The sequence below is a fragment of the Microtus oregoni genome, unplaced genomic scaffold (genome assembly GCF_018167655.1).
Source record: "Microtus oregoni isolate MIOR12 unplaced genomic scaffold, Mior012 000115F_ref0000277, whole genome shotgun sequence".
NCBI classification, from domain to species: domain Eukaryota; kingdom Metazoa; phylum Chordata; class Mammalia; order Rodentia; family Cricetidae; genus Microtus; species Microtus oregoni.
Window position 1 is genome coordinate 1,120,762 of NW_024544744.1, and position 24,877 is coordinate 1,145,638.

Below are 24,877 nucleotides of genomic sequence, written 5' to 3' on the forward strand. Positions count from 1 at the left end.
ATTCGTGGAGGCAGGATCTCCATTTTGGTCTGAGATTGAGGTAAGAGCCAGTGGCTGGCTGCTTTGCTTTTCTGGTTTTCAGGTTGAACCCCAATATCCATCTCTGGGTTTTTATTAATTGTTCTACAAAAGGCAGCATGTACTTTATCCCGGGGAGCATGTGACTAAGATGAGGTTTGTACATCACTTTGGGGGAGAAAAAGGCCTTGAAGCCCATTGTATGATGTTCTGCATTGCTGCAGGATGTGCTTTGTACCTTCTCAGTATCTAGTGTATGCCATAGCTGCAACTCTAAGCTGTATTAGTTGAGTAGAGGAGAGAGATGAGATGATGCTAGCATTCTCTGTGTTTATTCACAATGTAGTACAGCTGTGAGAAGGAATGGCTTTAGAGAGGGCATCATTTTCCTTGTCCTCATTAAGGTTTCTAAATGTATCTGTGAAGACCTTGTGAGGATAAATATTCTCCACTCCATGGTTCCCGCTGCCCCTGTGCACTTTTCTTCTCTTCCTCTTTCCTTGGTAAGGGGTCACCTTATTCTTTCTGCTTAAGCTGAAACTGTGTGTCTTCCTGGATTCCTCTCCCCCACAGCCATTGTAGGAAGCTTCCCCTCCGTCTTCATCTCTCGTTATCACACCTGTTGCCCGTGCTTGTCAGCATTGAGGAGTGCAGTCCAGGAAAACTGTATAATAGCATGTCAGGTATCATCAGGGGCGGAACAATGAGAGACGCTGAGAAACGCTGAGAACTACACAAACAAAGACAGTGGGCATAGAGTAGGTGGTGACGAACCTAGAACCAGTGAGCATGGGGAAAAACAAACTAGAAACCATAGAAATGAAACAGTATGGATAGCAAATGAAATATCAAGTACAGTATACTAACTATTCAAAAGAATTAAACACACAAAGTTGGTTTAACTAAAGAGAAATTGGTGAAAGAAGATAAAAGTAGGGATTCATCCAAAAGATAGCCTAAAAAGGAAGGAATGAAAATTATGAATGTCAGGCTCCACCTGCAAAGTGCCAAGTTAGGGTCAGTAGCCAGTTCTGCCAATCCAGAGAGAATGAATGCATGGAGGAGAGGCAGTGTTTAAAGAAACTCTACCTCATATTTTATCTCTTTGGAGTTGGAAGGAAATTTGACCATGAGGAAGAACAGGTTTTGAATGACTGGATCCGTCAAGGCTTTTTCATGTGGAACTCTGGGGACATAGTTCTCTGTTCAGGAGATGGTAGATCAAAAGACATAAGCAGGGGAATGACATGGTGCTTTATCCTTTCAGATGGTCCCAAGTTGAGAATTATTTGGTGAATTGCAAAATAGAATGAAAATAGCCTCCTCCTGTCGTGGCCCAGTGTAGAGATAATTGTGTCATGGCCTGATAACAGTGGAGGTAGATTTGAGAGCTATGTCTCCCAGGGTGAGGACAGTACCGTTGCTGTGCCTCCCATGGCCTCTGTTCCTCCCTCTGCAATCTGTGCCTCAGGTTGGACTTTGTTCCATGTCTGCCTTTTCAGGATTCTCTTGGGTTTTCACTGGCCTCGTGGCCACCAGCACAGTCTGCTGTGGTTTGAGAATACATACCCAGTTATGCCACTTTTCCATCTAAAAACCTGTGATGGAACAAGCTTTCAAGAGTGTCTGTATATGACCTAGATGGTTTCTCCTTCCAGCTGGCCTTTTTAGCCTCCTGTAGTCTTGTGATGGTGCCAACTATTCCCATTCATCATAGGAGTTCCTTTACCTACTCCTTCCCATTTATTGTATCTCCAGGCAGAAATGCCTGAGGATCTTCACATGGTGCTCGCTGTTTATTGCTTCTTTCTGTCTATAGGCAGAATAAAGAGGAAAGTTTGAGTAAACTGACAGAATTGGGACCCGACACTACAGTGTGAAGGATAGGGAAGATGTAATATTTCTTGCGGGTCTATATTTTGGTAAGCGTCAGAAGTAGACAAATGCACATTGAAAATTGAGAGTTTGGAGGTACTAGTTGACTTTGAGCTTGTGGGTGAATATACACACCTTAGAAGCAGCCCGAGACAAGGAAGGACCTCAGGGAACAGCTGGCTTGAAAGTGGTGATTTGGGTATTAAAAACAAGAAAAGAGCTGGAACGGAGAAGCTAATGTTAAACGTTCCAGAGTTAACATCACGTTTTATCAAGACTGCTGTGGCTAATGTGTGAGGAAGGATCATCCGCCAGTCCCATGGACACGCTAAAGGATTATAAACTAAGTGACATCAGTCACAGAGAATTAGCACCGAGGTACCCAGAGTCACAGTGACCTTCCATTCGATGGTGTCACCTGTGCTGCGTTTTACTACGCAGCCTCATAGTTTTCTCCATAGTGCAGCAGGCTTGGTGACACCCTCGTGTGTGAATATGTGATGAGCAAGCAGCCACTGCTGCCCTATACCACAAGACTGGTCAAGTGAGGACAGATAGTAAAAGTTTGCGTTAGCGCTTTGTTGACGATACAGACATATGGAGACATTGTGGCCACTGCTTGCACGTGTTGGGTGTTCCCTGCAAAGGCGGTTTTAATATTCTTCAAGCCTGCATTTCTGCCTCAGGTTGTCACCCTCCCATTAATGGAACATTCGTTTCAGGTCAAGAAGCCCAAAGTCTCACCAGTGCCTGCTGGCAGATATCTCAACAAACCCATTAGAGTTAAGGGACGGTAAGTTGGCATAGTGTGTCCACTCGCAAGCATGTGGGCTAGCTGTGCAGTGAAAGAGAGATGAGTCACAGGGTGGCAATTGAGGAATTTGAACTACCCTCTTCAGATTGCCTTTGCCATCACTTCACTCCTGTGTTCTTTTGACTGACATTGTGCTAGGTGACCTAAGCTAGAATCATCTGAGTGGAGGAAATCTCAAGAAAACGCCTCCATAAGATGGGGCTGTAAGTAAGACTGTATGTTATTTTCTTAATTAGTGATTGATGTGGGAGAGCTCAGCACATTGTACATAGTGCTACCCTTGGCCTGGGGATCCTGGGTTCTATACGAAAACAGTCTGAGCAAGCCAGGGAGAGCAAGCCAGTAAAGCAACACTCCTCTGTTACTTCTGCATCAGCTCCCATCTCCAGAAATCTGCTTTGCTTGAGTTCCTTCCTTTGATGAAGAGTTGTGATTAGGAAGTGTAAGCCTAACAAACCTTTTTCTTCCCAGCTTGCTTTGGTCGTGGTGTTTCGTTCGTCACAGCAATAGAAACCCTAACTGAGAAGAGTGGCATCTTACTTCCATCTTCTTTGCAGTTGACACAGCTTCGCTAATCCCATGTTTAAACTGAACCTGGATCCTACTGTGCGTTGAGGCTTATTCATAGGAAGTCACCTAGTCCAATCACTTCTCATCTGTCAGGGTGTACAGTCACACTTTGTCATTCTGACGTCTTATTTTCAAACTACACATGAATATGGTTGACCTTCTGCATTTGAGTTTGACACAAGTGTAAGTATATTATTTGACACAGAGGCAGGTAAGCAGATCACAAGACTTGACATAATTCACAGTGTAACCATTCATTTCTGTACTGGAAGAGACATTGATGGTTAAGGGTGGGGAAGAACCCAGGTTGGTGTTGTCTTGAAGCACTTCTTGGAAGGCTTGATAGTGAGGAAAGTTGAGAGACAGAGAAGTAGGAAATTGGTTCTTGTTGTCAGAGACAATGAAATTTAGGAAATATTGGTAGTTAGCAAAATAAAATAGTGAGCAGTTAGAAGGAGACTCAGGGGATCATAGATGACACAAGAATTTTAGTGTTGTGATTCAATTTTCTTTTGGAGTTTCTTTTTTTATTTGAAGGGGAGACTGTTTCTACAGAATGTACAAGGCCGTCTAAAAGAGATAACTATTTATTCTTAGCCCACTAATGCATTGGAGTGCTAACTATTTGTGTCTTTGGCATGAATATTGTACTTTATGTTGGTAAAAAATATTTGATTAGTTTATGAAACTTGAAACAAGTCCTTTTTAGTAAACGATTTTTGGAGTGAATTATTTGTCAATAAATAGGAGGCCTGATTTGTCATCTTTCAGGTCCTCATATTAATCTTGGGAGGCTGCTGTGAGACCCTCTGTCATTTTTTATAATTATTGGACTGTTAGTTCAGTGATTCGCATTGCAAGTGTTGTCAAAATACTCATTTTGGAAGAAGCGGCTAAATTTGCCTCTTGGAAGTGTGATTTTTGTTACTATCTTTCAGATTAGTTCAGATATTGTTATGAAGACAGGGAATGTAAACACCGCTCTCAGAACACATCACTTTTCGCCACACTTACACTACAGCTCTGAAGTGCGGAACAGTCACGCGATCTTTGGAGGACAATAAAGCTAACAGAGCAACTGTTGTCATTTGACCCAGTGTCAAGGAACTAGATGGGTCATTGTACATGAAAGTTTCTCCGAGTCTTATTGTGCAAGTTGCAGTCAACATGCGAATGCTTTCTCTGTGATACCCTGACATTTGGAAGCTGGGTTTCTTTTCTTTCTGGGCCAACATTACACAGAGCCGCTGTGCAGAATCTGTTCAATGAGTTGCCATCAAAAAGCAAAGGAAAATCCCCAGTGCTGTGCAGTAACTCTTCAAAGTGTCAGAAAAAAAAAAGCGCTGCCAGATTCTTTTAAAGCACTGCAGAAAGGATTAAGAATATAGGACCAACAACTTGAGGTCTTTGTGGAAAATAGTTTTCCAATTAAAGGTCTGTGAGTTAATGACGGTATGGGAAGGTCAGTGACTGATGGGGACTAGAGGCTGCTTTGTTCACTGGCTGTGTCCTCCTTAGCTACTTATCTTAGCTCCAGGAACAGTCAGAGACTGCAAAGAGAAGTTAAGACTCCTCAGGGTTCATAAATTGCATATCAATTTTGTATCAGTTTATGATACAAAAGCTGCATCGTCACAGGCTAGAGTCGCTTTGGAGCATGAAGAAGGATTGGATATTCAGGAATTTATTGAATTTCTTTAAAAAGTACCTGTGAATGTCTAAGCAGGGAGATTACATTGAATGGACTTATTTGTAGGTGACATTTATGTCTTACTATGCTCCATATGCTGTGCCAAGGATCTGGCAACATTGTCTCAATTTTCATGAGGCTACCATGTGCAAGAGATAGCTTTTGCTCTGTTGTTTTAAAGAATTGTAATATGATCTGGGATTCCCCTCTGTATGCTGTGAATATGTTTTATTACCGTTGGTTAATAAAGAAGCTATTTTGGCCTATGGCAGCACAAATAAAACCACCAGGAAATCTGAACATATATATATATATATATATATATATATATATAGAGAGAGAGAGAGAGAGAGAGAGAGAGAGAGTAGGTGGAGTTAGAGAGATGCCATGTAGCTGCTGAAGGAGAGAGACGCCAGAACCTTACCAGTAAGCCACAGCCCCATGGCGACACAAAGATGAATAGAAATGGTTAATTTAAGATGTAAGAGCTATCTAGGAATATGCGTGAACCATTGGCCAAACAGTGTTGTAATTAATATAATACTGTTTGCAGTAATGAATCTAACTTTACCAAACCAGGAACTGCAAACGTTGGGGTGCAGCCCCTAGGTCTTTCTCTGAAGTGGTTCTAGTCAAGAGAAGGTTGGGAGAACTAGGCAGTGATCATCATCCCAAGTGATTTTCATCCCTTGATGGTGTTTTTCTGTGTCCTAAATATATTCCGAGTGGATATATTGATGGAGTTGAGTGTTGTTTCTAAACGATACCCTTGAGCCTGAAGTGCAACTGTCGGAGCGGAGAACTGCAGCCCACAATGCCTTGTCGCTGACAGGTGTCTGTATATCAGCTGGGCTGCTCCCCGGCTGCAGCAGGCAGGTGGCAAGGCAGACACATGGACAGCAGCCGATTGGAGAGCTCGAAGATGAACAAGGGACTGTGTAAAATCCCCAGGCAAGGAGCTTTGGCCAGCAGTCAGGAACAGGTGTTTGAGTAGTCGGAAGTGGACAGAATTGCTCATGCTGACCCTGGGAATGCTGATGGAGGATAACAGCTGAGGGATCTCCTGGGAAAGAGCCTCCTGGTGGGCTGGTGTGGCTTCCTCCTAAATAAACAGCCCTCAGCAGGTCTCTCATGCCTTAAGGGAATATATGCCCTGAGTTGACAGAGTGGGCTTTTTTGTTTGTTTTTGTTTTGTTTTAGAGAAGAGTCAGGCAGAAAGAGCTTGTTTTTTAAGGGGAAAGGTTCCCTTTTAAGTGGTGGCAGGATAGCTCCATAGAGCTGCCGCTGATCTGTGCAGCGGCTCCGCTCAGACTTCAGAAGAAGCATCAGAAGGGAGATGAGGATTCTGAAATGGGGGCTACTGCAATTTTCTAAGGCAGCGAAGGAGGTGAAGAGGTTGAGGAGAGCGAGAATCAGCACACAGGTATTGAGAGCCACGCCAGAGAGGCAGGCTAGACATGAACTGCCAGAACACGAGACATTTCAGAGATCTTAGCTAATTTTAAGAAAAGTGGCTAGAAATCTTTTAAAAAGAAATATACTCTCTGGACTTGCAGGCTTGGATGAATTAAATGAAACCGAAGAGCTCTCTTGGAGAGTAAAAGATAAAATGAGAAGAATAAGTCCATTAAAGGAAGGCTCCCTTTTCCCGGTGGCATAACTCAGTGGCAGAGCACTTGTCCAGCATGTGCACGGTCCAAGGCACAAGTCCAGACACACACAGGAAGAGGATAAATAAGTTCCCCAGAATAAGAAGCTCAGTCATTAAATATATATGCACATGATGTCCTGCCAATCAGGTTTCTAGGGAAACACAGAGTTCGTTTAACAGAAGAGTATGTGTTACAGTATTTAAAGGGTCAGCTAGCTTTGGATGAAAGAAAAGGAGAAAAGATTGAGGCTCGCGGCCTCTTGCATGCACAAACGTGGCCATGGTCTGGTGCTCCAGGTTCTGAAATGCAGGGCTGCCTCTCTCGCCTTAATGATGTACTGTGTAGTTGGGAAAGGTACTTTTAACTTTCAAACAAAAAGCTTCAGTAATTTAGCCCCATGAGTGTGGATATATATATATATATATATATATATATATATATATATATATATCTCCATACTTAAGCAGTTGAAATAATTTACTTCCAACATTTGAATTCAAATGATTTCCAGTAGAGTCGAAAACTGATTTTTAGTTCTTGGGGAGGGGTGTTGGCATATAATTTAGACCTAATTGTAGGCAGACTTTCTCTGTGTCCCGACATTCAGCCCTGTCCTGCCAGCTGGCTCTCAAACAAGCATACGGAGACTTAATATTAGTTATAAATGCTCAGCCAATTGCTTAGACTTATTTTTAGCTAGCTCTTATAATTTAAATTAACCCATATTTCTTATCTAAGTTCTGCCACATGGCTCATGACTTGTTACCTCGTTTTCTACATGTCCTGTTTTCTCTGAGTCTGTCCTGCAGCTCCTCCGACTCTGCTCTTCTGATTTCCTGCATTCTCTCTGCCCCCCCAAATCCTGCCTAGCTATCAGCCAATCAGCTTCTTATTAACAACGAGAGCAACACATATTTACGGTGTACAAAGATTGTTCCATAGTACCTAATGTTTTTTGCTTTTTCTTTCAATGACTTTTCTAGTTAGCTTTAGTTGTAAACTTAGCACAGGCTATAGTCACCTGAGAGGAAAGCCTCAAGTGATCATTTGCTTGGGTCAGATTGACCTGTGGGCGTGTTTGTTTTGATTTTTACTTGAGGCGGGAGTGTGCATCTTGCTGGCACCATTCCTAGCCAGGTGGCCCTGAACTTCATAAGAAATCAAGTTCATGGGCATTTGAACAAGCTAGCAAGCAGCATTCCTTATAAGAAATCAAGTTCACGGGTATGCGAACAAGCCAGCAAGCAGCATTCCTTCACGGTTCCTGCCTCCAGGTTCCTTTCTTGAGTTCCTGTTCTGACTTCCTTCCGCGATGGACTGAGAGCTGGAAGTGTGAGCTGAAAGCTGCTTCTCCTCTAGCTGAATTTGGTCGTAGTGTTTCACCTGAGCAGCAGGAAGGAAACTAGGACGCCGAGTGAAAGGAGAAGTTTTCAGCAAATCTTAGAAAGCTATGGCCGAATGTGTTGCTCAGGTCGCACTTCTCCCAGTCTTGTAGACAGTGACAACTCGTAAAACATCTTAAACAAGTGTTACCTCGCTAGACCATTGACAAAAATGGTGATCGGCATAGAACTCATGGGCCAGTGAGCCAACTGATGCCTAACTCAAAGGTTTATACAGGAAGTGAGAAAACTATGATGCCAGCCCTGGACTTTCCGGTTTGGTATCTTAGTCTGACTTGAGCGGAGCTTGTCTTGTCTTTTGGGTACTGCATACTGATGGTGCTGGCCTGTGGTCTGCATCTCGTTTATCATCCACAGAGTTCTCCTCATCAGCTGTCTGGCTCCAGGCCGTGCACTGCATTTCCCCCGAGACCGAATTTGTGCTGAGTAGCCATAGCTTCTGTGTATCTGGGAGCTTACGGCCAACAGCTGCTAAGAGCCACCCAGTAGTGGAGAATGTTGTGAGAAGTGGGAAACCTGCCCATTATCCCCGTCTCTCCTTTAAAATAGTTTGTTTCTTACTTATATATTCTTTTATCTTGATTATTTGACTAGTGGTTTTAGACATGAACCCAGGATTCAGTTTAAGCAGGCAAATGCTCTATGAACATGTTGGTTTTTAAGACCAGTTAATTTATGGATTTCCAGTTAACCTAACCGTTGAGTCTCTCTCCTGGCACCTACATACTGTGATACTTATCCTGAGGGTGGGGAATGGGAGAAGTCACAGATGAACTAAGATGCCCCCTTTTCAGGGGACAAGAAGAAAAGACAATATGCAAAGTGCTCAGGAGTGAGTCATTTTTGTTCCAGGTAAAAAGAGAGAATAATTACGTCTTTCTGGCAAAATCAGGGACATGTACTTGGAGAAGGTGGCTTTGATGTGGAGGATAAATAATTTGTAAGAGCTCAGTTGTTAAAAGAGAAAGGGGGCATTTTCAACAGAACACACGACAGTGAAAATGTGGATCTAGCATATTTATTTTAATCATCCACAGTATTTAGAAGCATAGGTCATTAGTACAGAGAAGGCTTTCTTGGCAGCAGACCGTGGAAGGCCTTGCATGTCAAACTTAGGAATTTATATACTTCATAGATAGCAGCGATCACTAAAAATCCATGTAAGATGTTAGAAGAGACACACGAGTAAAATTTGAGTGAAAATTTGAATTTTGTTTAAATAAGATTAGAGATGTGGAGACTTAATTTGCAGGCCTTTGGGACTTACATCCCATAACGAAGGTGGTAGGTACAACTCGGAAAGAAAAAGAGGTTGTGCCTGGAAGACCTGCTAAATTAAGTATCCGGAGTGTAGGAATTCGTAGACAATGAGTCTGAGCTGACTGTAAAGTGATGGAAGCAGTTACTAATTAAGGGTTGATGTTACAGAAGCTTCTTGTTCTGGAGAAGCAAGTTCAGGATGCCATGGTGGCAGGTGCTGTTGAAGGCTTCACCTAAGGATCGAATTTGGTTGAGACAGCAGGAGTTCTGGAGAAGAGGAGTTCTGAGGAGGAAAAAGAGGAGAGGAAGGAAGTGATTAGGGTGACGTATTGTTGTGACTATCAACAGCACATCCGCTACAACCGGATATCAGATTTGATTGACCTGAAAAAGTGGGAGCTAATGATTTCCTAGAGCAACCAACAGTTCAGCTGAGGCTGACAGGAAAAGGAAGCTGTGAACTGCTATGGGCTGTTTGATTAGAGCAGATAGGGGAAGGGTCAAAAAGTGGGCCATAGATCCTGTCCCATTCTTATGTAACAGACATTTTAATTGGCTAAGATGAATTTTGAATGTTCAGCTCACCATTGTTCCTTTTGCTCTGTCAGTGAGAGTTTTTGTTTCATCTTTTTGTATTGAGTTTGCAAGCTTTTTCGACTTTTAAGGTCTTTATTCTTTTCACATATCCACCTTCAGAATGTTCCAGATATAATAGTATCCCAGAGTCTTTTTAAACTGGCTTCTGTGTCTATGAATCTGATGTGAATTAAAACCCAAGTCATTGTTTGAGTCCTAGATTTAGAGGATTGGCTTGTTTCGGAACAGTGGCTTTGGAAATCTTGTTCTATTGCGGCAACCATGCCCTTTTGGCTTGATCTCCCTCTCTAGTATGATTTAAGACTGGAGCCTGGTCTTGTTATTTAGGTCTTGTCTTTGAGGGCACAAGGAGTAAGATTTGGGGCCATGGGACTCTCTGCTAGAACCCATCCTTACGTCCTCATATTCTGAAGGGGTCTACCAACTGGAAATACAAAGTTGTTATCTTACTAGAAGGACTTTTATGTTTGTTTGATATTTTTTGTTTTTAATTTTTGAGATAGTCTTACTGTATAACCCAAGTTGAGCTTGAATTTGAGATCCTCTTGCTTCTGTCTCCAGAATCCTGGAATCAGAGGCCTGTATCCGAGAAAATTTTGTTCATAAAGTTTCTTGCCATTTGGTTCTAAGAACACATTTGCTTTCCAGTTCACAGATGCAGTCAGTGGATAGGCCCTGGCAGAGGGCGAGGGTATGTACAACATGTAACTGAACTCTAGAGTCAAGTCAAGATTTCTTTCTTACTCTAAAATGCAATCAACTCAGGATGTCAAAAATACCAGATTCTGGGCATTCCCCAAGAATTCTTGGTTCCCCTGGACATAATGCTGAATGAAATAAGTCAGATTTGAAAAGCCAAATAAAAGTTTTAAGTACTATGAGAACATTAAAATAATCTCAAGTTGAGAATTAAATAGTGTTTGCTGGAGCCTAGAATGGGATGTATTCACAGTACGGAGAGAGGATGGTTAGTGGGGACAGGGGTGCAGCTGAATAGAAGAGGCTAATTCTAGTGTGGTGCTTGGTGTTGAACCCAGAGCCTCACCCAACCCTCAAAGTATGTGATGATGTACCAGTAAGCCGTTCTCTAGCCCAGGAAAAAGAATAATCAATCTATAATGTTTTGAAGGACAGTGGGATAGTTGTGTTAAAATAGAATTACTTGAAAAATTTGAAACAGCTAGAAAAATTATTTTGAGTGTTCCCACACTTCCCAACACAAAGAAATGATGTGTGTCTAGGGAAATATGTATGCATGTATGTATGCATGCATGTATGTATTTACCCGGAGCCAGTTTCTATATACTGTGTAGCATGTATTGAAATGTCATGCTGTAGCCCAAACAAGTGCATTTACCATGTCTATTCATATGTATCTAAGTAATTAAACAAAAGAAAAACTTAAAGAAAAAAGCCATCTGGTTCCATTTCCCCACCCACTACGTGCAGAGCTGCAGGCAGAGACAGACATCGCCTTGTGTCCATGGAGGAGAATGTGGTGGTGAAGTTCCTTTGGAGTCCTGCTCATCAGCTCAGTCCTTCAGGGGACTACTGAAGCCTGTGGAGGACCACAGGAGCAATGCCTCGAGCTCCCTTGTAGGCAGGCAGCCGTTGGCTCAAGGCCAAGGATGAGCTTTGTCAGCAACACTGGCGGGCAAGGAACCCAACCATTTTAGAACCCTTTACTCTTTAAATGTAATTCCTATTTAGCTATAATCATTTAATTTTCACAACAGCCTTCAGGTTGGGTAGCAGCTCTCCTCATTTACAGATCAGTTAGTGATGTTTAGAAGATTAAGCTAACAACAGCTTACACTGCAGACACAGTAGGCTGCCAGTGTCTCAGCTTGCCAGTCTGAGTCAGAATTTCTGGGTACCACGCCGCTAGCTCTTCAGAGGGGCAGGGGCACTTTTTTAATGGGTGCCTTTCCAGCCCAGAACTGTGGGTTGGCATTTGTGTCCTCTCTTCCTGGTATCCGTTCCTTGTCTGGGGTTTCTTCCGGTTGACACCCTCCTCTCATCCCTCTTCCCTTGCTGACAGCTAGTGTCTGCTTGTCTCTCCTCAGTGCATTCCTTCTGCGTGGGGGCAGGCAGAGCACAGCTGTGGTAGTTAGAGCAATAGCGCAGCTGTGGTCAGCCGCCAGTTGACGCAGCGGCACATGGTATCATAATGGCATGTCTCTGAGGACCACAGTTGGGTGAAGAGTCTACATACCTGCAAGAGCAATGCTCTGTCTCCCAAGTCCCATTTGCCACATGTTCTCATAAAATTAGCTTGGATCGGCAGCGGGAGAGATGGGTCAGTAATTAAAATTTCTCATTGTTCTTCGAGAGTACTCAAGTTAAGTTCCCTAGTACTCACATTAGGTGGCTCCCAACCACTTGTAACTCCAGTTCCAGGGGGCTACAGTCACCTCTGTGTAAACATGAACCCACTCCCCCAAGCATATAAATAAAAGATAAAATAAATCTTAATAGGAGGCCATGAATTAAAGCTTGTTGGCAAAAAAAAAAAAAAAAAAAAAACAAAGGGCTGCATGCCTGATTCATGTACAACTTGACCTTACAGGCTCCCATTTAATAATAAGACAAACTTAAATACGACGATAATTCTCAGTATAGAACCAAGGACCAGAGTGGTAATGAATAGTTAAATTTCATCGGGCACCTCGTGGTTTGTTACCCCTTGAAAAGTAAGAGACCCATTGGCGGCTACGAGCAGCAAATGTAAATTTTCCTCGCTTAAACTTTTTTTTATTAGTAGCTTCTTTTTTGTTTAAAATGTTGAAATGAAACTGACCGTATTTCCTTTTTTTCTCCCTCCCAGAAAAAACCACTGTCTGCAATAATAAAGGAAGTCTGTGATGGGTAAGTGTCACTGTCACTGGGGGTTTGGTTGAGGCCTTCTCGTCTGTGTAGACTAGGCAAATAAAATGCTTGCAGCGGAATAGCGAACATTCTTCACAGCATTATAAATAAGTGCTAGTCATCCATATGTTCCTAACTCACCACTCAGTCTGTCCAGAGTCACCCACAGTTGCTGTGTGCAGACTGCACCCCATTCTGCTAGTCTGAACCATTCTTCCTCCAAGAGCCGACTGTGAAGTAGCCGGGTGTTCTGCACCGTAGGCTTGTTTTTGTTTATTTTGGCGAGTCATGCTCTTTGGCCTTCCCAGTAGGGAGCAATCTAAAGGTTCTTGAGGTTAAGCACACACTCCATCTGAAAAAAACTGAAACCACTCATGTGTCAGAGAGGATGCAGAACCTCATATGCCATGGGGCTTTCCTACTTCTCTGCGTGAGCTGACAATCCAAGGGGGGAACACATTTGAAAGTTATCTGCGATGTGTTGACAGGCACAGCAGAACCGGTAATCTGGAATATTCCCTATAAATGTGTAAAACCTGAAACACTTAATTGGAGTGATCCAATAGGTGTCAGCTATACCAAGTGAGAGTTTGGATTCTGAGACAGTTGAAGAGAGTTAATCGCCTATAATGTAAACTATGTTTACGTCCTTTATTTTTCACTCTCTGTTTCAGTCTTAAAAGAGTGAAGAATGTTGCCTTGGTCCCCCGCCCCCTCCCCCCCCCCCCGTGTTAGTGTGTTAGAGATGAAATGCTAAGAGTAGAACTAGACCTAGGCAATCACTTATGAGACGACTGGGGCCTGGGTAGTGAGGGTGGGCAATACCATTTTGTCTTGGGAACTTACTGCCTTGTAAAAAGTACTGTTCTGCCAATTCTAATTCTAGGGAGTTTAATTCATCTCAGTCCTATAAAAACTGCTAAACTAGAAATTGCCACTTTCATGTTTCTGATTATTTATACTTGTGTTTCTAAAGGTGGTCTCTTGCCAACCATGAATACTTTGCACTGCAGCATGCTGATAGCTCAAACTTCTACATCACAGAAAAGGTAGGCACCTGTGTTATATAGTCTGGGCACTCATACTGAAGGGAAGTCAATTGCTGCTATTTCTTCTGTTTAGGGTTGGTCAAAATTTTATGTCCCTACCCTCTGTGACAATAGGGTCTGCAGAGCAAAAACTGCTACTTTAGTATTAAAAACATAGTGTTTTTCATTCACAAGTGAAGTTCATTTGTCCAAGCACTTGGGGAGACAGAGGTACGTGAATCTCTGTGAGTCTGAGGCCAGCCTGGTCTACATAAAGAATTCCAGGACAGTCAGGGCTGCATAGAGAGAGTCTATCTTAAAAAACAAAAATAAAAAATAAGATAAAAAATTAAAAAAAGAGTGAAGTTCTAGTAGGTTTCTTAGTTTTAACAAACCACATTTTTTTCTTTAATTCTTTTAAATTGCATTTATTTGTTGGGGTGTTGAGGGTATGGAGGTCAGAGGACAACTTTCAGGAACCAAGCTTGAGTGGTAAGGCTTGGTGACAAGTGCCTTTACCTGCTGATCCATCTTCTACAGCAAATATTTTAATAACCGTTTACTTTTCTTTTTTCAGGGTTTTATTTTTCTCTCTCCATTGTTTTGTTTTTGTTGAAAGTACTTACAACAATTACCAAAATAGTCATGTGAAGTGTGACGTTGTGTGGACGCTCACTGTTTCGTGGCTTTTGGGAGTCTGCTTTTTTTGTGCATGATTTGAGCTCTGTTTAATAAGTTTGCTTAGGTGTAGAGATATGTGAGGATTATGAAGGACCCTGAAAGAAAGGAAACAAGTTCTTTGGTATGGGAAGGAGAAATTAGCAATGACTGATCTCCTGTTGTATGCCAGAAGCTGAAGTAAGCAAATCACTTATGTATGCTAATTTTTTTCTCAAGATAAAACTCCAGTATAAGAATATTGACTTTATCTGGTTAATAGATAAAAACAATCACTGGAGCCAAGTGGTTAGATCAATACAGGACTTCTGAAGTTAAGAAGGAGCTTAAGGTCTTTGTGCATCTAGAATTTCATCTTCGGAAGTTTCTGAAACAGTTTAGGATCCCACTAAACTCTTGAGCATTTGCTGAGGTATAAAGGAACCGAGTGTCCTCATGGATGGACATCTTGTGGTGTTGATGGCGAAGGAGGGAAGAGACCGGTCAGCTCCTGCCACCTGGTCCCCTGGCTGGAGCTGGAACCAATGAGAACACAATGCCCTTGAGAAGGGAAGATTGGGTGACCTCAGGTTCTAAAATATGATAGACCTTATTTGTCCTAGTCAGCAGTTTCTGGGGTGACCTTGGGATTTCCTCATGAGTCAGATGGTGGGAGGTGAAAACAGTGCAGTGTCCTGCTTGGATCTCACTGGCTGTTCCTGCAGGTGGTGGCCCTTTGGTTATCAGGACTAGTGTACTTAGATACCTGGAAATGCCTTCAGAAATTACCTTTTCTTCCCAGAAGGACTCTGGGACTTTCAAGAGTGACCAAGTTTTTTTTTTTTTCATATTGCTGGCTGCAGGTGGAGAATTAGTAGTTGGACTAGGTTTCCTGGAAGGTGTTAGTTGTTTTTAAGTATACCTTTGGTTTCTTTAATTCAATCCATAAAAACTTAGTTTCCTCTAAATTTTTCTGAATGTGTTTTACTTTTGCTGCATCTATATAATTTGCACACTATTCTCTGTGAGGTAAAGAGGGTATAAATAAAGGAAAGTTAAATGTTCGCAGTTACATTTTATCACCGTGGTTTCATTCATCGGCCATGGGCAAAGCCTTGAACATGAGAATACAATAGAGTCTCTTAGAGTGTATATCCTGTGTTTTTGTGAAATATTTTCCTCATATACCTGCATAGTGAACATGTAGATTGAACTGATTCTTCAACCCGTGTTGTGATAAGCTTGTTCACAAATGGCCCTGTCTTTGACTAATGAATGTTGACTTGTGTCAACCAGTGGCTGTCATATCCCCTAATCAAAGAAAGGCCCTGAGCATAATCATCTCAGGGAGAGAGGGAACTTCTCACAAGGGCAGGTTTTCAAATCCAAACACCAGACATCGAACGGGTGAACTTTGGAGAGGTCCTGGATGTTTCCATTTAAGGAGCTCTGCAGGAAATGCTGCTGTAGTATAGACAAGGATTTCCCAAAGAAGAGAGAGCCCTTGTGCTTCAAGGACAGACAGGTCTCTTTTCTAAAATGCTGGACCTAAACCCATGGAACATGGTGTGCTCTGATCCAAAGTGGTTACAATGCTAGATTGAGGAGTATATGTTTGCACTGCCATTTCTTAGAGTGATTTTTAAAATCACTATCAATACCGTCATATAGCATTGTATCATCTTTTTTTTTAAGCTGAAATTCACATATGCTCAGAAAACCTAAACTGCTAAGAACAGGGGTACACTCAGTATTTTTGAGGCATTGTAATCATTTTTGGAGGGCGATCTTGTTGCCTAAGAGATTCTTACCGTTGGGTTTAAAGGAACTGCCCGCGTGTCTGCCGTCAAGTTCTTCAGCCACAGTCACAGAGATTAGCCTTTTATGAAGAGTTTAGAGAGTGAGAAAACTCATCCTCCCAGTCCTCGTCCTTGGTTTGTAAATAGCGTGTCGCCACTCTTCTTATCCAGCTGTGCGTGCTTCTGCAAGCACAGAGCTAGCCATGCACAGCGTAGGACACCACAGTGTATCTTGACCCCTTGGGGGTCAAACCTGGGTGTCTCTCAGTCTGCATCTCAGTTCTTGCAAATTGCTTCTCTCTGAAAATAGGGACCTTTTTTTTCCATTCTTAAAATAGCATAGTTAACATCCTCTCGTTACTTACAGCCCGGTGAGTTGTTAGGTAATATCTGCGTCGCCATGGTTACCGGTGACTAATTTCTGAAACTTGTAGATGCCATTAGTTTCTGACTTTCACCTGCTATGAAATGGTTGTCCTCGTCCTGACAAAAATCACCTGTAATTTAAAAGGGAAAATATTCTCCAGCCCTGGCCCATCATGGGGAACACGTGAGGGGATTGAGGGATGTTTGAATGTCAATAAGGAACCCCTCCTCCACCTACTTTTCTCATGTTATCTGAACCCATGGGGACAATGTCACGTTAAGGAACATTTTGTAGAAGTATATTATGAAAAGTGTAGGGGATGTTAAAAAGTATCTATTTGCAAGGTCAAATTCTGGCTCAGAAACATAAATTGCAGGATAGATGAATGGTGTGTATGTTCATGAGTTTGTGTATGTGCGTGTGTATGTGAGTGTGTGTGTGTGAGAGAGAGACAGAGAGAGAGACAGAGAGAGAGAAAGAGAGAGAGAGAGAAAGCACACATACGTATGTGCCTGTACGTGCACACATATGTGACTGTGTTTCAGTGAAAGTTCTCTTTTGAGTAAAAATGGCAGTGAGAGAGGGTTCAACTTTTTAGCCATCACCTTCATCACAGTCTCATGAGCTAAGCATCGTCATTTAAATGGAGAAATAAGGGAAGTTATAGGATGATTGGTTTAGGCCAGACACAGCAAAGGTGACCATGCCCAGCCTGGCCCCCGTAGCCCTGCTCCCAGAGCTGTGGGAATCTCTCTGCTCCCTGGGCGCTTGTGTGTGGAGGAATACCCTTTCTTTGCTGACATCTGGTTGGCCATCTCCATCCAGATTGCCTCAGGAGTCACAGGATAACAGCACCACTGTTAGCAGTGTCAGTGTGTGACTTCCTTATCCTGGTGCATTGTGGGCATTTACATCAGGTGTAACCTCTGTGAACTCACTAAAGAGTTATAAACCCTTTTACCTGCCTTTGCTATGGATTATGTGGCTCTCGGGGGAAAAGTACTTTGATTGTACTAATGGCATCTTTTCTTTTTAAGGGAAATGAGAAAAGTGCCTTGTACTCTTTAAGTATGAGGAAAGGGGTGGAGGAAACGTGGTGAGGGATGTACTTTTGGATAACTGAGGTTGTGCCATATTTGCGAAATGGTATTTGGCTACTCTCTGTCAAGGCCAACTCAATTATGTATGAACTAGAAAGATTCATTAGCATAAATTCAGTAAATCCGTTATCTGGTAATCGCAGAGATGTGATGAGCTTCCTGCAGTGTCTCTGCAAAGCTGCCCTGGAGCCTGTGGAGGAAGGATGGTTGTTTGGGGGACACCAGTGTTCTGCTGTCCCCTTCGATGTCCTCTGGTTTCTCAGCCTGTGCTCCAGAATTCCTGTCAGACAGCGCTGTGTGGCCTCTGGGATGGGGCATCCTGTCCTGGGAGATTATTGTGCAGATTCCATTGTCACTTTGGTCATATGTCATCAGAGTAAAACCAGTGTCCGGAAAGCACCGAAGTTCCGTGACAAGCAGAGAGGAAAGCCGGTGTGAGAGTCAGTGAGAGCAACAGAGAGCCAAGCTTCCTGTGCTGATTTCCATCTCAGGTTTCTTTTTTTTTTTTTTTTTTTTTTTAAATATTTTTTATTTATTTATTATGTATACAATATTCTGTCTGTGTGTATGCCTGCAGGCCGGAAGACGGCACCAGACCCCTTTACAGATGGTTGTGAGCCACCATGTGGTTGCTGGGAATTGAACTCAGGACCTCTGGAAGAGCAGGCAATGCTCTTAACCACTGAGCCATCTCTCCAGCCCCCTCCATCTCAGGTTTCTTTTGCCTGAGTTTCATCCTTGTCAGAGGACCTGTGGAGGCTGCCAGTCAACCTCGCCCCTGACTGAAACCTCTGTGTACTGATCTTTGTGACTGACAGACAGGTCAAGAACCTTCTCAAAGACAGACATTTCAAATTGAGCAAGCCCAAGCCCAGGCTGGTTATAAGTATCCTAGGCCAGCAAGGTTCTTCTGTAAGAGTCAGGATTCTTTGGATTAGGAGTCACTGTTGCTTCCTCAGCAAACTTTACACCTCAGCCTGTGCTCTGTTCACACCTGAGGAGCTGGCCAGTTGGCCTAGCTCTTAGCACGTGGGAGTAAAGAGAAAGGCTCCTGGACCTCATCTTCAGCTCTTGTGGGCTCCCTAACCTAGGCATTTCTCTCCTTGGTCTCTCCTCCCCCTCTGACCCTCCAGACTGGTGTATCTTCTGCAAAGCAGGATATGCTGCGGAACTCTGTGCTTGTGTTGTGACCCAAGCAGACATGTCTTAACAGTGCTGACAGAGGCCATGTTAGCTACTTGCGTATTTGATCTCAGCCTTTGTCAAGCAAAGGTCTCTTACAGTCAAACTGCTTGTCTCAGGCTCATTGCTCATATCTGGAGTGGCCAGAATGAAATGGCCATGCCGGGAGGAAAGAGACACACATGAATACATTTAATAAAAGAAACATGTCAAGTGTCCAGTGTTTCAGGTGCTGGGCTAAGCTTTGGGTACAGTTCCACGGTCCCAGCCTTCCTGATTCTCACAGACAGATACTCACCTGTATCATTTGATTACATTGACAGTAAGTGCCACAGAGGAAATAAAGTCTTCAGGAAGTGACATTTAGGCGAAGGTCTAAAGAGAACAGAGGGTGGAGATACAGACAGCAGTAAAATGACTCAAGTTAGTAGCTGGGTGTGAACTCTCAGAGCTTGGGAGGCTATTATAAGAATATTGCCCTGCTTTTGAGGCCAGCCTGATCTACATACTGAGATCCTGTCTCAGATAAACAAAGCCAAACTCAATCATAGAATAAAACCACACAAACAACAGACCCAGATTATTTACTTGCAAAGAGAAGGAAGAAAGACTAAGGTGGGCTAATTTATGGCTGAGCAGTTTTGCATAAGCCACAACTGTTACAGGCCTTTTCATGGTGTTTTAAGACCTGTAGCTTTATTCTAAAACTAAATGAAAGCTCTGAGGTAATTTTCAGCTGGACTTGACCACACATGCTTGGGCTGTTAATACTCTGATTTTGTTGGAAGCATCAGTCAGTCTATGGTAGAAACCATGAGAAAACCCAGTTCATTGTGGATGGGAAAAGAATTCAAGGTTGGCTTGAAATACACAGAGAGACCGACACAAATGCTGGCTTTATTCTTGAATCCAAGGATAACATGGGACCAGATAGGAGAGCTGAGATATCTGCTTTCATCAAGGCACAGTGGTGCACACCTTTAACTGCAGCACTCAGGAGGCAGAGGCAGGTGGATCTGCGATTTTGAGGTAGACCTGGTCTACATGGAGAACTCCAGACTAGCTAGGGATACATAGTGAGACTCTGCTCTTTTAAAAAAAAATAAGGAAGAAATATCTGCCTTCATAAGGCTTACTGCTTATCACCTCCTTGGCAGCTTACTGATGTTTATAATGAGACTTTATACTTGAATCAAAGTGCTCTTTACTCATTTCAAATGATGTCTTCTTAATAAGTTTATTTTCATAGCCAGATAAAATGTCGGTACTTATACTGTTATAGAAATTACTTGGAATACAGGTGTTCCTAATTTCAAATACATGTATTTTCTAAGTTAGATTAGGAAAAAAAAATAGAAAAAAATACATGCAGTATTTTCCCCATAGATTAGTATGCAGAATATAGGAAAGAGGAGTTTATTATTTTTTTTTAGATTTGACAGCTTAGTGTGTGTTGCATTGAGTGAGATAATTAAGACACAGTGTTTGTCCCCATTGAAGTTTCTGTCTTGAGACAGATTAGTTGATATCACCTGATGATAGTAAAACCTTGTGTTAGTAAAGATTATTATGGAAATAATTTGAATTTTATAGGTGGATGATCGAACCATTGTAATTCTGTGCCTTATGAAAACACTGTCGTGTGGGATGTGGTGCTTCTGCTCTTGTTCTCTAATGTTACTATCGAGCTGTTGTTTATACACCCTAAAATACAGCTGTCTTAGTTATTTCTCTCTTGCTGTGACAAAACACTATGAGAAGACATCTTAAGGAGAAAAAGAATTTATTTGGGGCTCGCAGTTTCAAAGGATGAGTCCTTGACCATCGTGATAGGGAGCCTGGCAGCTGGTAGGCAGACATAGCATTGGGGCAGTGACTGAGAGCCTGCATCTCATCCAGAGGCACCAGGCAGAAAGAGGGGGAGGGACGCGGGGGGGGGGGGCGGAAGGGACAGAGACCGAGGCAGAGAACATGTGCACACTAATTGGGAATGGCTTGGGCTATTGAAACTTCAAAGCCCATCCTCAGTGACACACCCACCAACAAGGCTACACCTCCTAATCCTTTCGAAAGAGTTCTACCAACTGGGGGCCAAGCATTCACGTGTAGAAGCCTGTGGGGGCCATTGTTATTCAGATGACCTCCATAAGTGAACAGTGCAGTAGTTTTTCTGTCCTGCTCTATTGTTTTAGCAAATCCATGACATTATTGTGCAGGATATTTCTATCTTCTAAAACAGCAGCTCTCAGACTTGAAGGGAGAACTAAGATTTGTCCAGCAGCTCATAGTGAAGTCGCTGACACTTCTAACTAGTGAGGATCTCCCTAGCATAATGCTGTGCTCTGGTGGATGGAGGCATAGACTCTGAATCCGAAGATATAGAACATCCAAGAGACTCATCAGCTTCTATGAAGTTTCCAGAAAGGAAGGCTTTGACCCTGACTTAAAGTATTGCTGACACCCTTCCCCCAGGCCACATACTATTTTTCATTAAATAAAGGGCAAGTCACATGTGACACATTTTTCGACAGCTGGAACCTTTGGACCTCACTGTTTATGGGAGTCAGCTACTAGGAACGGAGGTCGGAGCCGCTCCAGGAAAAGCAGTTGGAAATAGGTCCTCTTGTAAGCTGTTTGCAACATGCGAACTATAAGCCAAGAATTGCTACTCCCAACCCCCCACATTTTTGAGTTTCTCTAATTGGAAGTCCCAAAGATTGTTAGTATTAATATTTACTTTAAAAGCATATTGGATTTTTTCCCGGTTCAATAGTTGAAGATCAAAGGCAGGGGTTCAGTCAAGGGTGAAATGCTAGTTACAGAATGTATGTCTTGCTACTTGGTTCTGGAAAGATAGCCGCAGTAGAATAAAATTAGGGCTGTGGCTCCCTCTGCCCTTTCTGAATCCATCAGGCGTGACACAAGATCTCAATCTCTCAGATTGTCCCGACTATGCAGCCCTGGCACTGCTCTCCAGCCAGCTACCGCCCTTGCTGTCAGTGGCACTCCGCCTGTATTCTGGTGCCTTGGCTCTTAGTGACTCAATCTAAATTTGCAGTAAACATTCTGAAGTCTCTAAAAACATTTTTGGGGTGGTTTTGGAGCTTTGTAATTACAGTTTGAGAATTGGATAACAGCTCTCATTTTGAATTACTCAGTGTTTTTCCTTTAGTGAGGCCTTGGAAATGCATAAACTTGGAGATGAAGGAAAAAGACAGTCTAAGTTGAATACCATAAATGAGGGGGTGTGAGCAAGCAGGACAGTGATGCCATCAGCATTGCTCAGATAGCAGTGGGTTTTGTGACATGTTATTTAAGCTTACCACTGCCTCGTGGATATGGGCTATAACGGGATGATTACATAGATGGAAGCCTTGTTTGCCTGGGCTCTGTGGCTTGTGCTTGGTAAGATATGGTGGCTTCTAGAATTACAGGCCAAGACAAATGCCAGAGGTCATGATGATTCCGTGTTCTCCAGTTTGGCTATTAAACCAATGAATAGATTGACTCAGTCGCAGAAACATTTAACTGTGTGGTGTTCAGATGCAGAGTGAGGGACCCGTGGACTTTCTTCAAAGATAGACTGCCTCCCTGACTTTCTCCAAAGACAGATTTCTCCCTGACTGCAAATGACCCTGGAGACTCTAACCTACCCTTCCCAAATCCAAACAGGCCAAAGGGAGACAGACACATATACTCATTCTCGAAGCGATCAGTTCAATGCATGGCCTTGTCTATTATCACATGTTCAAAAGCCAGCATCATATTGCAAAGCTTCTAAGAAAACCCTGCTTGTGTTTTTATGCTAGGGACAGAAAATTTATTTTTAATTACTTATTAGGTTTTCTTTTTCAGGGTGAGGATGGAAGTCCAATGTGAGTGATATTGTTTTGTTTTTGGTGTGTGTGTGTGTGTAGGAAATTAAAAACACAACGTTATTTTGTTGCGTTAAGTGACCCTTTTGATTTTTGTAGTGTATTATTTCTACCTTGCTTTATATTTTTAAAGCATTTGCTAGAACCTGTCAAAGGGAACTTATGATTACTAATGGTTATGTTTAACAATAGGAAAACCATTCATTATTCTCTGCCCTCCAAGATCAAAACCCAAGCTAGATGCCCTCACCTTGTGTTATCCCAGTGTCTAGAACTCTGCTCAATGGAAAATTCATAGAAGAATGGGTATCTGTTACTGTCATAAGCCAGTAACCCGAGATCTGGTGTAAGAGACAGGCATGGGCAGGAGCATACAGGAAGGGAGGAAAGGAAGAAAGGTAGAGTTAGGTCAGGAGCCTGTGGGAAGAGCAGAGGATGGAGATTTTTGTCTTTACTAGGAAAAGCAGTGTGCCTGCAGGGTTATAGAGGTGGTATATGGACCTCTAGGTTTCTGTTCTTTGCACCATGGTCAGTTAAGATATAATAATTACTGTATAATGTAATTGTTCCCTACTGATTTCCATTGTTCTAGTTATCTTTTGCAGTCACACCCTCCAAAACCCTGTGCAATTAGTAACAAAATAAAAACTCATTCCTGGTGGCAGTGCTAGCTTATGCTTGTTAAGGTTGTTGGTCAGGAATTTGGATGTGACTTTTCATTATTTGGCATCTGGGGCCACAGGTTGGAAGCCATATGGTAGAATTGTATAGAAGTGCATTTGCTCATGCCTAGCTCCTAGGCTGTGATGACTCAAATGACTGGCCTCAGAGAGCATGGTAAACTGAGATCTCTGCTCCCTAGCACCCTGTGACATTCCTGTGTGGCTTGGGATTTCTCCTGGCATGGCGGCAGTGTTCTCAGGCACAGCTATATTAGACTGTTTTGCAGAGAGTAAAGCAGCAGCCGTGTGGCTTCTTGTGGCATAACCTCAGAGATCCTGTTAGTCACGACTACTGTTTTCTGTATTCTGTTTGTCTAAGCACTCATGGCCTGCCCAAATTCAAGGGCCAAGATCTAGACTGTTCTTGCCCATGGACGGTGTAGTAAAGAACCTAGAGGGCTTGTTGGAAAAACTTCCTGCCATTCTTGCCATTTCTGTCAGGGAAAAGTAGTTAGGTAGACATCTTTCCAGAGGTTATCCAAGAAGAAACTGGCTTCTACTTTTGATAGATTCCAACTGCTTAAGCAGAGAGAAAGAACAAGAGGAAACACTATAAGAAAGCATATGTCATAAAAATGTATGGTGGTAGTGAATGATGGGCACACAAGGAAATGCCTTTGAGTCTGGAGTGGTGGCTCAGCAGTTAACAGCACTTGCTGCTCTTGTAGATAACCTGGGATATTCCTAGCACCCGCATGATGGTTCACAAACACCTGTAACTCCAATTCCAGGGCATTTGATGCCTTCTTTTGGCCTCCTTGGATACCAGATACACATGTGACATACAGAGATACATCCAAGCAAAAACTCATACGAACACGGACAGACACACACACATACACAGTACATACATACTATGTACATTTACATAAATTTCTTCTTCTGCCCTCTTTGGGTACCAGACATACATGTGATACACAGACATACACCCAGGCAAAACACTCATATGAATGTAAATAAACAGATAAATTTGAGAAAGAAAAGATCCCTGTTGACCTTTCTTAACCGTGGAGGCGGGAAAGCAACAGAGCTGTGTGTTCTCAGCAGCATTTATTAGGCGCTTGGATTTGAATGCAGGTTTGGGGGAAGTTTTCTTGGGTCCTTTCCTCTCTGTCTTGGTTTCAGTAACTGCTTTTCACGGTTAAACTTGGTGCTGTGACTGACAGGAGAGCCATAGTGATCCTGAGCCTACTGTGACAGAAGTCAGGGTAACCTTGGTTATCAAGTATAATAAAAGGCACCTTCTCTTTTATGGAAATGGGGGAAAAGGCAATAAAGTGAACTTTAAAAGTTTAATTGTTTGTGCAAAATTTTGTGGAGCACACCTGCTACAGAATTGGGGAGCAGAAGCAGGAAGATCTTTGTGAGTTCAGGACTGCCTGGTCTACAGGGGAGTTCTA

General features: G+C 42.7%; 1 protein-coding gene across 4 annotated transcripts in view; it reads left to right on the forward strand.

Moving 5' to 3' along the window:
* Positions 1 to 24,877, forward strand: part of Elmo1 (engulfment and cell motility 1) — a 535,377-nt gene that overhangs the window by 106,185 nt on the left and 404,315 nt on the right. For all 4 annotated transcript variants that reach the window (XM_041645693.1, XM_041645696.1, XM_041645694.1 and 1 more), the window contains exons 3-4: positions 12,707 to 12,747; positions 13,724 to 13,796. In XM_041645693.1, the coding sequence (XP_041501627.1) occupies positions 12,707 to 12,747; positions 13,724 to 13,796 (114 nt within the window). The remainder of the gene's footprint in view (positions 1 to 12,706; positions 12,748 to 13,723; positions 13,797 to 24,877) is intronic.